The sequence below is a fragment of the Punctularia strigosozonata genome (genome assembly GCF_000264995.1).
Source record: "Punctularia strigosozonata HHB-11173 SS5 unplaced genomic scaffold PUNSTscaffold_4, whole genome shotgun sequence".
Lineage (NCBI taxonomy): Eukaryota > Fungi > Basidiomycota > Agaricomycetes > Corticiales > Punctulariaceae > Punctularia > Punctularia strigosozonata.
This window is the reverse complement of record NW_006767436.1, coordinates 2,316,607-2,330,143: the sequence shown is the minus strand read 5'-3', so window position 1 is coordinate 2,330,143 and position 13,537 is coordinate 2,316,607. Positions and strand designations below refer to the sequence as shown.

Below are 13,537 nucleotides of genomic sequence, written 5' to 3'. Positions count from 1 at the left end.
TCGCAGATTCCTGTTTAATTTAATGCATATCGTATTCGCGCTTAGAGTCTATTGTAGTATACGCAATGCTCTATCTTAGAGTAGTATGGCCTACCTCTCATTCCTACCACTGGTGTAATATACCCTGCGGTCGATCTCATCCTTGGTCATGCGTATATTTGATCGCACAAAGCTTTACTCCGCGCTTTAGCAGCATCGATACAGCTGCTGAGTATACTGTCGCTAGCTAAGCCAAGCTGTGTGACGTTAACCAGTTCTCCGATGTCATTGTGTATGACAGTGATGGTGGTATCCAGTAATGGTTCTTCGAAAGATGTGGGATCGGCCAGAAGATGGTTCCTGTGAGCAGTGAATGCAGCATCCGATGAAGATCGCATGATGAAATTGGCAAAAGAAACACGACACGTGTGAATGCATATACGCACGAGTTGAAAAGGCCGAAGGAAACTGGGACGGGCGGCTGCCTGAGAGGAAGCGGCATCGCTTCTGAACGAGAGCAAGTCGTCCGACCGGAATCTTCGTCATACGATGCCTTCGGTAAAGAAGCTGCAATCTCCGTCAGCATCGCCGAAACAGGACCAGTATTGATCAGGGGAACAGACACTGACTGTCTTTTAAGGCGGAGACCATCGCTATAAGCGCCGCATCGAAAGCATTTCCATCGTAGTTTATACATGTGGCGTCCACGTAGAGCACCCAACAAGATTTCCCTGGATGTATGCATAGCGACTCTAGCGGTAACAAGCCAGAGCTGGAACGTCATGTATCAGCATCGTTCGGTGTGCGACACGCGAACTCACAGGGTCAGTATATCGTTAAACTTTTCTGAAAGAACTTGTGCCTCCTCGCTCGGTGGGCCAGGCTTGAATTTGGGCGAGCAAATGGCAGGCAAGTCTATATTAGGAACGAGGAAACCGGCTGAAGGCGAGTTTAGATCCGGCTCAGCGATCTCGGCTTTGACACCGCAAACGATGGTAGTGTCGCCGAGGCGGACGAGTGCCGAGCCATCCGCCGTCGAAATCGAGCCTGAACAGTTTATTGGTTCCAGGATGCGCAGTATCGCCGGGTGCGACGTACCCACATTAATGGTCACATCGCGAAACGCGCCCGGATCGCGTCCGTCAGGTCGAATGCCCTCTGCGAGAAAGCGCTCGAGGTATGCGCGCGGATGAAGCCGCTGGAATACGGAGGCTCTCATGACATCCTCTTCTGCGGTCCTTTTTGAAGATCCTGCGTCTGTAGAAGACATGCTTTCCAAGACGCAAAGTCGGAGCGTCGCACCCTGAAGCTTGAAGAGCTGGGAAACCCGGATGCAAGTATGCTGGAACGCAACACAGAGGACTAGGGCGTGGGAAAGCGCGTGCAAAATGATCTTCTGTATATCATGGATACATACATACAGGTGAGATACACTCATGTCAGCGAAACGCGTGGATGTCCAACAGGCTCAAGAATCTGAGGCTTTCTTAAGCTCCTCCTGCAGGTCCACCAGCTGCTGCCACTCAGGCTGGTCCTCGAAGTCCTTCGTTTTGCCCATGAACGTCCTAACAACGCTCCTCGCCTGCGACCGCCAGTTCAGCCCCTCCTCCGCCCTCGGCCCAAAATTGCGGAGCACGTCGACAATCTCCTCGACCTCGCTCACGGCTTCGCGCCACTTTCGCAAATCCTCCTCGCCGCGTTCCCACGTGCCCGCAACGCCGCATCGGTACGCGTCCATGTACGCCTTGAGCGCGTCCACCCAATGCGATTGCCAGGTGAGGAGCCGAGCGTAGGCGCGAAAGACTCGCGGGGAAGAGACACGGGGGAGGACAATCCGGTCGAAGAGGTCGAGCACGCGCTTGTAAAGGCCGTGGCCCTCGTTCGGGTTCAGCGCGGCGTCGCGCGCTGTGCCCTCGCCTTCCACTGCGTCGTCGGGATTAGCTGGCGCACGGGTAACGGCATCGACCAGACGGTCCAGCACGTCTTCGTCCACGTACGACTCGGCGTAGGCGCCGTCACTCTCATTCTGGGACCGAGACGACCTCTCCTCGATAACTCTCCCAAGAGCGCGACAGGCTTCGGAGAGCTCGCCGACATCGACGGCGACGATCATATAGTTGTTCCACATCCGCCAATTGTCGTAGCTGCGCTTGACGCCCTGCTGGAGCGCGCGGAAAGCAAGTTGTTTGTTGGCAAAGGGTACAGAGACATGCGCTTTCTCGTTACCCTCCTTCGAAGTAACAGTGATATCGTTAACCTGGGATGCAAGCTGGGAGGTACTTCAGTCCGTGAAAGGCGCACGATTTCAGAACGGCCTACATTTTCCTCGTCGTCTTCTTCGTCAACATCGACCTTTTTCCCTATTTCGCCCATGCGGAGGTACACGCTCGCCAGATTATTCCAGCTCTCCGAGTCTTCGTCGTCGATGGAGACACAACGCGTGAAGGCCTCCCGTGCACCTTCCCAGTCCTCCAGCCTGACGCACGCACAGCCAAGAACGAACCAGGAGCGGGAGAGGAGTGGGTTGATCTTGACCGCGCGTTTCAAGCACGACACAGCCTCTGCAAAGCGGGCTCGGGCAAAGTGGTACCCGCCGAGCGACCTCATCGCCCGACCAGAGGTCTCACCAGAGACCGTCCATGCTTTCATGTAATGTTCTTCGGCACGATCAGGTTCGAGGTCCCCGAGGATGCACCACAACTTGGCCTCCCTAGCGGAATCCATGGCTTGTCTCTTCGTCCCCGACGTGCCCTCCTTGCTCCTTGCCAAGACCACGTCGGCCTCCGCCTTCCTACCCTCGAGCAAGTCTCGCACGATCTTGATTGCTTTGTCGTGGCGCTCCATCGCCTGCCAGCATTTGACCACCTCCTCCCACATCTCTAGCCGTTCAAATATCTCAAGCGCGGAACGCACGACGCCAAGCTCGAGGAACCGCGTCGCCAGCTCACGCTCTAGCTCCCACTTGGACGGAAGCGGGATATCGTGAAAGTAAAGCAGGCGCTCGCTCAACGGCGCGTCCGTGGTCGGCATCTGATCGACGAGCGCCTGCAGCTGAAGCACGGAGCGCTCAACCAACCGCGTTCGTCCGCTCTCAAGCCGCGAACGGAGCAGGAGCGCCATAGTGTGCACAGACCAATTGCGAGGATGCGAGATCACGCGGGCTACGTAAGGTGCCATCTGCTCCTGCGTGAGACCGTGCGCGGGGGAGGTGTTGCGGACGTTGAGGCACAGGGAAAGGAGGATGCACTGGTCCAGTGGGTCGAGCGCGGGCTGGTTTGCGGGATCAAGGTGCGCGAGGCGTGAGCTCGAGGCGGCGGAGTGAGAGGCGGTGAATTGGGTGTGTTCGAGGAGGGTGTCGTCGTTGAGCGCGAGCGTCTCCGGCATGTGGTCGTGTGCGGTGCCGGATGAGGAGCCGTTTGGTTCGGATACAGTGGATGAGTTGGGCTCGGGGGCGTCAGTTCGCTTTCGGCTTTCAGCGAGGAGGATCAGCTGCGTGACGTCCATCTGCTGGAACTTGGTACGTTTTCCCAGTGCACCTGTGAGCTCGTACTCCATTCCAGTCGATTGCGCGGCTTCGACGAAACGATCTGCTGCATCACGATCGTTCGCGCAATGGTGTTGCAATAAACCGTGTTCGAGAAGCAGGCGCGCTTTTAGATCCGGATCGGCGATGTTGGGGAGGAGCTCTTTGACGTTGGAGGAAATGGAGGGTGGGGGGGCAACGGCCTCGTCGAGAACCTGTTCGTGTACGTTGAACGCGCGGAGGCGCCACCAAGGGGCACTCTCGCAGTGTTGGAAGGGAAAGTCAAGCAGGATCTGGGCTATTCGGAGGAACGTCGCGTCTTGCGCAAGATGATACGCCGGTTCGCCGCTATATGCCAGCTCCATTATGGCGAGGCGGTTGAGAGCATCCTCTCCTATGCGCTCGCTGATGTTTAGGACACCGGTGGGACGAATGGACAGATCGGGGCCTGTCCAATTGACTTGTACGAAGGCGTGTAGGCAGGCAACCGCGACAGAGAGTCGTAGAAGCTCGTCATCAGCGTTGACCGAGGTGGCAGAAAACCAGGTAGACATTGGATTGCTGAGATGAGAGTCATGAGGGACCTTCAAGACGGATTTTGCGGCGTCAGATGTGAGGGCTTCACGGAAAGCGCCTTCGACCACGAGTTTGGCAAGGGCAGCGCCGGTAGTCGAACGATCGCTTTTCTCCTTGTCCGAAGACCATCGTCCGGTCAGCAACGCTTCTTCAGCCGGCAACATCTCGCTCTGTCCTGCGACAGCCCTGAGACGGGCAGGCTTGTGGATTGTTCAGCAGCAAGCTCGGCTGATGCATGCTGAAGATTTGCCACAGGATGCGATTGTGGTGGCGGTGCCATGCACGATTCGTTTGTGCCCCCATCCTCGGGTTAGGGCTTGAGCTTGTTGAACACCCGCCCTCGAGATGCAGAGAGCGATCCTCCAGCGGTGCCGCCGACTCGCAACAACCCACTGCGCTCCGTCGCTCGCATCTCCCAAGGCTACTGCAAAGTCCCTTATCCGCCGGCCTCAGCATGCACGCCTCGTCTCCTCGTCGCCCGCCCCTCCGCGCAAGCTCGTACACGACCCGGAGTTCGACGACATAGACTCCCTGGCGGCCGAAGACTTTGGATCTTTCTCAGTGGTATTTCCTCCGGAGCCTTACAATTGGGACGTGCACAACGCTCCCAAGCCCACCCCTCCGCTTGCTCTGCCACCCAGTTCCATCCCTCCATACGTGAACAACCCACGCCAAGTCACGTACCAGGGCCACGGGAGGATGGACCTACACGGCGACGACGCGAGGAGGCTAAGAGAGTCGGCAGCGCTGGCTGCGAAAGTTCTAGACTGGGCCGGAAGCCTGGTAGAGGTGAATGCGATGCGTGCGCCTCTGCAACTCGTATCGCAGGGGTTAAACGGGCGAGTCGTAGGTAGGCGTCACCACGGCCGAGATCGACGCCAGAGTGCACGAATACATTCTGTCGCAGGGCGCGTACCCATCCCCTTTGACATACTCTGGCTTCCCCAAGTCCTGTTGCACGAGCGTGAACAACATTATCGCGCATGGCATACCCGACGAGTGGGTTATATCTTTCTCGATGCACATCCCCGACCGTTCTCATCGCCAAATGCAGCCGAGAGCTTGAGAATGGCGATATCATCAACATCGACATCACGGTGTACAAGAATGGAATGCACGGCGACACCTCTCGCACTTTCCTCGTTGGCGATGTCGTGCGTGATCCGGTCCTGTGGTCTCTGCGTATACTTACAGCACGTTTTAGGACGACAAGGGCCGCAACCTCGTCAAGACCTCTCTAGATGCCCTTCATGCGGGCATATCTGTCTGTGGACCGCATGTGCCATACAAGGCCATCGGACGCGCCATAGACGACGTCGCTCGTCGACGCGGGTACTCAATCAGCCAGATGTTCACCGGGCACGGTATCGGTTCCGTTTTCCATCGGCCACCGTGGATACACCACACCGGTGAGCCGCCTCATGGTCTCGTCCAGACATGCCGCATTATTTGACACCGGCGTCGCGACGATAGTCAATGAGGAGCCGGGCGTGATGCTTCCCGGACAATGCTTCACCATAGAGGTGCGTCAGGAGCGCTGCCCCACCCGAACCAACGGTTGACGTGTCGCCGCAGCCATGCCTGATACAAGGTACGAACACAGAGGCATTCATGTGGCCGGACGGGTGGACAACGTAAGGATCGTCCCAACCGGTCGTTGTAAGCGCTGATGACTCGTGTTTGGATCCTCCCTTACAGTTCAACTGTGGCGAGTCCTTTCCCCTGTCATAATCTCAAATTAGCTTGCTAATTCTCCACGAAATCACCAGAACTGCGCAAGAAGTGCCCAATTCGAGCATATGGTCCTCATCACAGAGACAGGAGCGGATGTCCTGACGCGCTGGCCAAATCCATGAGGTTCCCACGGGCAAGACATCTTCGTGCACGGCAACATGGACTCGTCAGGCGGGTCCGACATAAAACGGGTACAGAGCAACTAGTATTTATCGTGTACAAATGTAACAACTATTATCATACTTTTTCATACACTTTGCGAAGCCACCAGCATCCGATCGTGAAGGAATGTGACGAGTATATCCGTCAAGTCCACGTCCTCCTTATCCGTCTTAAGCGCGGTCCTTGTCTTCTCCAGCAGCGGCTTGACCTTGCCCAACAGCGCTTGCAGATCACCCGCCATCTCGCCCGTCATCCCCCGCCTCATCCTCTCCGCAAGCGTTAGCGAGGTCCGCCGAGCCGCCCGGCGCTCCCTCTCCGACCGCTGCTCATCGCTCCCGCCAAAGTCCTCCACCTGCATCTCGCGTTCGCCGAGCTCGTCCGCGTTCGGCCGCGCGAGCCACATCGCAAATTGCGTTACCGCGAAGACGAGGACGTTTTCAAGGTTACGGGCCGCGGTCGACATCGCGTCTCCCACGTCCAGGGGCTTGCTGAGCGGCGATGTTGACGCGGCAGGCGAGATGGCTTGTCCCACCGGTTGATTCGAAAGGTGACGAAGCACGTCGAGCGAGGCGTTGCCCAGTTCTAGGAGAGTACCCATAGAGGCAGGCTCGCCCGGGATGACCTTTGTATGCTGAAAGGATGTCAACTTTAGTCATATCATCGGATCTACAGGACTGAAGACTCACCGGCGCTGCCAATGCCATATGTATTGGCCAATCCTCCTCATCGCCAATGAGAACGTCTTCCGCGTGCGTAATGCTCAGTAATGTGGCGAGGATGGTGCTCGACAGCCCGTATAACCGATGGATCACGCGTGCCAGGAACGGACGTCTCGCAGGATTGACGATTAGCGTCGAGGACGACGTGTCCCGCGAGTCTTGTTCAAGCATGGATCGCTCCTCCGCGCTTATCGGCTCCAGGCTGCCCGCAAGTTGGTTGGGGTGCGTCAACGCATACGTGAGTTGCTGCAGAAGGAATAATGCATGTGAGGCAAATGCCTTCAGCACCTTCTCTGCCGCGGTGCCGGAGGTTGCGGAGTGCGGCGTACTGTCGGCGATGGCGGAGAAGAGTTCTACGACCTGTTCCATCTCCTCGACAAGTGGCATGGTGAGGGCATCGCCGACCGACCATGACAGAGCGCGGGATATCTGTCCGCCGTAGAGTTGAACGAGCCCGCTCGCTTCTGCGTCAAAGAAGTGGTGTTGTCGGCCGAGCGTACCGACGACTCCCGAGACGATGGCGAGCATGGTGCAGTAGGCTTCGTGTGCGGGGCTGCGTTCACCGGGTAACTCCGGCAGCGATACTTCCACAGAGCCTGAGCTTATTGAAGAGCTTATGCTGTTGTTGCTGTACGCTACCAACACGCCCTCACTCGCTAGCTTTTCTGCGGCTGCGGGTATACTGGCAAGCGCAAGGTGAAACATGAGGACCGGAAGAGAGTATAACGGCCTCCTGTGCACCCGAAGCAACTCCAGATCCGCAAGGCCCGCGATATCGCTGTGAACGAAGAGCTCCATGCTGCACCGTACGACGTCCGACTCCTGGCATCGAGCAAGCCACATGGCAGCAGAGGGTGTGATGTCTGTCCGGGTGCACTGTTCAAAAACCGCCACGAGCAACTCCAGGTCCTGGTCCAGTTCCAGATCTAGACGGCTCCTGGCAGCTTCAAAAACGCATCGGAGAGCGTCAACCGTGAAGACCAACGCGATGTCCACGGTAGATGCGAAGATCAGCCGCTGCTGGGCGTTCAAAGCCTTCGGCCGACGAATCAATGCACGACAATGGCGAACACAGAAGTATATGATCTGCAGTAGGGGCTTGTGGAAGGGTATAGGTACCCTGCCGATGACCGCCTTAGCAGGGGACTGGGCATCGCTGACAATTATATCACGGAGGTTCTGCACGACATCGGTGAAATGTTGGATTTCGTCGGCCGTGTCTGTTGTTGAGAACCAAGCGACTTCCAACATCGCCAGGAGTAGGGACAACCGTTGTCCGTGTATAGCTGCCATCATGTCACCAGAGCGACTATCCGAGGCAATATTTCCCGAAATGGACACTGCCAATGTCAGAACCACTTTCCGTGTGGAAGCTTGCCCGCGCAAGAAAGGAACGACCCGCAGGAGCAGATACTGCCATGACTCGGTCAAACAGGACTGGGCGTTTGTAAGGGAGAGATTGAGGTTAATGGATGCGAGAATGCGCTCTAGTTCGTCAGCTTCTTGCGCTTGGACCTCATCGACGAGGCGATACGGTATGAGCCGCCGCTGTAGAAGAGGTATGGAAAACATGTAATCGTCACCGTATTCATGTTCCACAAGGGGCGTTTGATTCTGAAGTTGTCTGAGCGATAGATGTCCATATCGCGCCTTGGCATCCTCGATGAATTTGTCATAGAGCCCTGGATCGTACGGGGAGGCTGCAGCTTCCAGCACGCAATCTGTAAACTGATCCTCGTCTTTGAAACAGCCTTCAATGGCCTGGTAGCTTGCCGGTCTGTCAGGGATTTGGTCCTTGCGATCGCGCAACTGCAGGTGCATGTCAACATCAAGGCCGATGATATGGAGAGCGCGCGACTTCGTGATCGTATGGTAGGCATGAGACGAGACAGCGTCATGTAAAGGAGAATGTCGGACACCGTCATCGTTGATCCAGCTCTCTGATTGATAATCAGGAGCAGGGCCGAGATCCTCTTGAGCAATGGCAGCGAGGCAGGCCCACAATTCAGCATCCTTCCGCCTGGATTCTAAGGCCGACTGGTGTTCCATCCCATGCTGCCATACGGCAACTATGAAGCGAAGAACCGACGCCAATATCTGAGGATTGAGATTCCACAGTTCCTTCCATTGACCAAGCATATCCAAAGCCGTGTCAAGGGCACTGACAGGGGAGTTTTTGGTTTGGTCAGGGACTGCCTTCCCTTTTCCTTTGACATCAGGTATGCGGAATTCCCCGTGGATGAAAAGACCTGCTAATGCGGGCTCCTTATCGACGGCCATGGCCATAAAGTCCCACAATGATGTACGGAGAGCTAAATCGTCGTAGGGGTGCTGGACGATGCGAACGAAGGACGCGACTGTGGCTTCCGGATTCGAAAGGTGGCCTACGATCGTAGGGGTGTTGAAAGACGACGCCAGGGACGCGCATAGAGTGTGCAAGACCCGGGTCGCCTCCAAAGGGGTGACATTGCCCATGCCGCGGTCCTTGATATAGGAGGCCAGCGTTTCGATGTGATCTACCTGGGCACGCGCGCCGTTCAGCGACAGTCCATTCGCAGGCCCTCTTGCACACAGGAGTTGCTCTAAGAGCGATACACCTTTGAAGTCGGGGATCATGCTCCTATGCTCTAGCAGGGTCCGTATGAGGCGAAGATGCGCTTCAAGGAGGAAGATCAAACGCCTCGCATCACCGTATCGACGTGACGCGTAGAGCGCGGTTAGCATCGGGCTCGCAGACGATATGATATTGACCAACGGTCCAATGGTGGAAGGCGTTGCTTTGGACAACAAAGCTTCTACTATCGCCAATCGGAGGGTCGCGAAGGGCTGATCCATACCACTTGGTGATTGCTTCAGGACCTCGGTGTACAAGACGGAGATGCGGCGTCCGATTTCGAAGCGATCTCCGAGATGAACGTACTTCCATCCAGAATGCTCCACCCAAATCTCGGCATGTACGAAACGTGTAGCACGAAGTAACACCTCCTCCTTGATCGTCTGCAATCGCGAGTTCTCCGCAACCACAGGGAGCAGCGAAGATGATGCTTCATAGAATAGGTGCTGCACCAAGTGGAGGAGGGCCAAAGTCATGGTATAGTGACCGGTGATACGTTCCGCGGCTAAGATGCTTGAGGTGGATCCAGAGGCACGATCGGACCCAAAGAGGATTGCTGTGGACCGGATGTATAGCCAGACCCTGTTCGAGTACTTCGGCAAGGCGAGCAGCTCGGAAAGGATGCTCATGGCGGATGTGATTAGATTTGTCCTCGGCGCGACTCTCCGTTGGGACGCCGAACGAGAGAACGCTTCTTCGAGGATCATGGCGGCTAACTGCACCAGATCTGGCGGTTGTGCTTCAGACATCGTGTGCGCAACGACCGGTTCGCCAGCCTCCATCGACTGCAGGAGCTGTTCGGCAAGCACGGGCTCGTCGCGTATGACGCTGCGAATCAGGTCGAGGGCGTCAGTCACCAGAGCCTCATCGCCGTCTTCGTCGTGCTCTAAACCGACATCTTCCAATCGCAAAGGGAGAGGTTGGCCGTCCGGTTTGCCTCGCCGCAGGGTTGACGCTTCAGCTGGTCCACGTGAGCCGGGAAATGGTCGCTTCCGGTGGACGTAGTCAGTCAGGATCTCCAGCAGCAGCTTCCACCCGGAGTGTTCGTGCTGCCATGCCACGATGATGACATCGCCACCATCGCCGCTCAAGAGCCGTCCCACGGATTTCGCGGGCAGCACTGATCCTCCCGGAAGCCTCAAAGACCGTGTGTTTGTGTACTTTAGTCCTGCAGGACGGTTTCCATCCTTGTAACGGTCTGGAGCCTTCTCGAACAAAGCATTTGGACCCGTGCATGCGCTTATCGGGATGGCCTGAGTAAAGGTGGGTAGCTTGTCAAGGTAGTAAAAGACGTGCTGGTCGCATATTTCGCGCTCCTCGTCCATGGTGCCTTCGGCAACGTCGCCCGTGGAGAGAGGATCCGTATCCAGAAATCCGCTCGCAGTCATCGACCGTAGTAAACGTATCAGTGGGCGAGATTGTATAGGGAACCTGGCGCGAGCCACGTCTAAAATAGCCCGACGTGCGTTTCCAGTATGCCAATCGACCTGCCAGAACTGCCTACAGATTCCTGCAACGGACTGAGGCTCGCTGCGACCGAAGAGAGCCACCCAGACTTCCACAAGGGCGTCGAAGTCAGGCATGAGTTCTACTGGTACCAGCTCCAGGATGGCGATTAACAAACCTGATGGTAGGTGTCAAGATTGGGTACAGGGGAGGATCGACAAACGTACCCTTGAGCACTGAGCGGAATGCAACGGCATTCGGGTCAGTCACCGTGGATCCCGTTCTCCATGCAATTGATGTCACAAATAAGGGGGACATAAGGAGCATATCTAGCATGAGCTGGAAGAGGCCCACATCAGGACCCAGTGCCCTCCGTGCCATGAGTATGTGAACGGGCTCTCGGTCCGTGTAACGACTGCCGAGCTTCTGTCTGACCGATTCAAAGAACGCACGATATCGTTCCGGCACTTCCTTGGCTACCGCCACCTTTTCCGATAGCCGTGACAGTACGAACGACCAAGCCATGTAGATGCAAGAATACTGAGGGTGGCCTGAGGAGGTGAGGAGTTCGTGGAGCTGCGTTAATGATTGCGGATCGTGGGCATAAAAGCTTGGATCGGCGGGATCCGTGGAGACCTCCAATTCTGATGGATCGGCAACCCGTTCAAGTTCCAGTACCTCGAGCATGATCAGGATCCACAGCGCCTTGGCATCTTGCTGGAGCTGCAAGCCCTCCTCGTCCAGGACCAGGGTAGTGTCTTGCAATGCACCACCGAGACTTGTCGTGTATGCCATCTCGAAGATGCGCACTACTAAGGGGCCGACGCATGAGACGTAGCTCCACATGGTCCAGAAGAGGATTTCGAGGACGACGATCTGCTCGCGCAAATTCTGTTTGGACCATCTAGATGCCCCTCGAGGATCGGAAGAGAGGGCATCGGGAGGAGATGCTTGAGTTTTGCGGCCATATTCGGTCACGAGAGAGTCGGCCCAGGTCTGACCATCCGTCACGATTTTTGGGACAACTTCACCAGCAACATCGAAGAAGGGAGAGGTATCGTCGTCATGGGCGCGGAAAAGTGGGATGATGGTCCGTAAGAGGGAGAGTCGCTCCGAGTGATAGAAGGGGGTTATAGCTTCCACTAACTCCTCGACCAGGGATGATGTGGAGTCCGTGCCGGCTTGCGCTGGTAAGCCTTCGTTGTAGAGAAATGATCGGAGGAGGACGAGCGCTTCCACCTGATCGATGTTGAACCTGTCGCTGATGGCAAAGACAAATTCTTTGTCTGCATCCTCGACTTGCACGTCCACACCGTCCGCGAGTGTAACCGTGCCGCTGTTGACCTTCTTCTTCGACGCCTCAGAGGGTGTACCAAAAGGTTCGACTATGTTCTGCAGCCTTTCAATCCTTGGTCGAAGGATAGCAAGTGTGTGGTCGGGGCTGATGCCTTCTGCATGGCCAGTTAAGATGGAGTGCAGCTGCTGATAGGTGCTAGACGATCTGAGCCGACGCGAAGAGAAACCCCAAAGGATACTCACACATCAATGAGATTCGACCGCCTGCTCGACGACTCCGCGGACATTGGTGTTCAGACGCGCTCGGAGGACGTTGAAACTACGCCGCAAACGTGTCCACGGCGGAGGTCGGTAATGTTTTCAATGTTGCGAATGATAGAAGTATCACCTCAGACGTCTCCCGTGTATTTCCGCTGTTATAGTCGAGAGGCAGATATCTGTCAACGCGGGATTTGTGCACGCCCTTCGAACTTGGAGGCGTTCAGCGCGACGCGCGACGGGAACAAAGTGGCGGGGAGAACAGAGGCGTGCAGTCACGTGCGGAGCCCGCCTTTCTCTGATTTAAAATTGGAAGGGGGTCGGTTCGTCGACTCAATCCTCGCTTGGCTTGTAACTTGTTGGAATCAGGGAACGGTAGACCCAGGCATAGTGTGGCGCGAAACAACGAGGCTGTGACGAAGCAGCCAAGCATTGAACGCCCAGCTCGGAATTATGCGATGTTTTCGCAGCCCGCCCGTTCTCATCTCTTTATTAACTACTCAGCGGTGGTATAGCATAAAAATGCAATATGCGTGCTCGTTGGAGTGCGCAGGGAGCGCGAGCTCCGATGAAACCTGGACGGAAACCGGCCTTGCGGTGGGACCGCGGTGGCCCATCGGCGCCGATTCCGAAGGTTCGAACTGGAATGTGCGACCATACCGGGTCTAGTTCACCTTTCAGAGGGGCATTGAGGATTAACTCACTCTGCGGTCAAAGCGAAGATCCCGTTGAGCCCGCGGCTCTAGTGACCTATCCGGCGATGTCATACAGTCCGCGACAGGAGAAGCTCGACCGCGACAGCGCGCTGTGGCAGAGGTTGGCAGAGCAGCTGGAGATCGCCGTTTCGTTCACTGCAATGAAGCCCGCATGCACGCTTCAAGCATTCTCTGCTCATACGCAATGTATAGAGATACATTGTAGATGAAAACAGGACTAATGATGAAAGAAGAAAAAAAATGAAACGTTTGCGTTTCCTAACTTAGTACAGTAACGGGCACGTGACCGCCCTTCTGCGCTTCTGCTTCAACCCACATACAACGTAACATTCATCTCTATAGCTGACACGTTGTCATGCCCAAGGCATTTGGAATCTACGCTTCGGTCAGGCCGGGGGGATACACTAGCGACAGCCTGTTCATTAGCTGCATTCCAGGAATAAGTGATACCGTTCTCTCCGTGCCCGGCGCCACTATGCGGTACTAACCCCATTGCCTCGGACTCCGACGTGAC

General features: G+C 56.1%; 4 protein-coding genes across 4 annotated transcripts; 1 reads left to right on the top strand and 3 right to left on the bottom strand.

Moving 5' to 3' along the window:
- Window positions 1-24: 24 nt before the first annotated feature.
- On the bottom strand, window positions 25-1,317 carry PUNSTDRAFT_142893 (uncharacterized protein). Its single transcript, XM_007382478.1, has 5 exons — window positions 1,078-1,317; window positions 801-1,026; window positions 609-751; window positions 426-546; window positions 25-339 (listed from the first exon to the last, which is right to left on the bottom strand). The coding sequence occupies exons 1-5, from the start codon at window positions 1,247-1,249 to the stop codon at window positions 147-149; spliced, it is 855 nt and encodes a 284-aa protein (XP_007382540.1). The 5' UTR covers window positions 1,250-1,317; the 3' UTR covers window positions 25-146.
- A 130-nt stretch (window positions 1,318-1,447) lies between these two features.
- Window positions 1,448-4,289, bottom strand: PUNSTDRAFT_100990 (TPR-like protein; the record flags this gene model as incomplete). The annotated part of the gene is made up of 2 exons (XM_007382477.1): window positions 2,332-4,289; window positions 1,448-2,197 (listed from the first exon to the last, which is right to left on the bottom strand). The coding sequence occupies exons 1-2, from the start codon at window positions 4,240-4,242 to the stop codon at window positions 1,448-1,450; spliced, it is 2,661 nt and encodes an 886-aa protein (XP_007382539.1). The 5' UTR covers window positions 4,243-4,289.
- Window positions 4,290-4,414: 125 nt separating this feature from the next.
- Window positions 4,415-5,934, top strand: PUNSTDRAFT_100987 (Creatinase/aminopeptidase; the record flags this gene model as incomplete). The annotated part of the gene is made up of 8 exons (XM_007382476.1): window positions 4,415-4,867; window positions 4,929-5,077; window positions 5,133-5,232; window positions 5,283-5,487; window positions 5,552-5,601; window positions 5,654-5,712; window positions 5,777-5,783; window positions 5,821-5,934. The coding sequence occupies exons 1-8, from the start codon at window positions 4,424-4,426 to the stop codon at window positions 5,932-5,934; spliced, it is 1,128 nt and encodes a 375-aa protein (XP_007382538.1). The 5' UTR covers window positions 4,415-4,423.
- A 125-nt stretch (window positions 5,935-6,059) lies between these two features.
- Window positions 6,060-12,418, bottom strand: PUNSTDRAFT_119839 (uncharacterized protein; the record flags this gene model as incomplete). Its single annotated transcript, XM_007382475.1, has 4 exons — window positions 12,293-12,418; window positions 10,981-12,245; window positions 6,661-10,931; window positions 6,060-6,605 (listed from the first exon to the last, which is right to left on the bottom strand). Exons 1-4 carry the CDS (start codon window positions 12,334-12,336, stop codon window positions 6,060-6,062), a joined length of 6,126 nt encoding a protein of 2,041 aa, XP_007382537.1. The 5' UTR covers window positions 12,337-12,418.
- Between the last annotated feature and the right edge of the window lie 1,119 nt (window positions 12,419-13,537).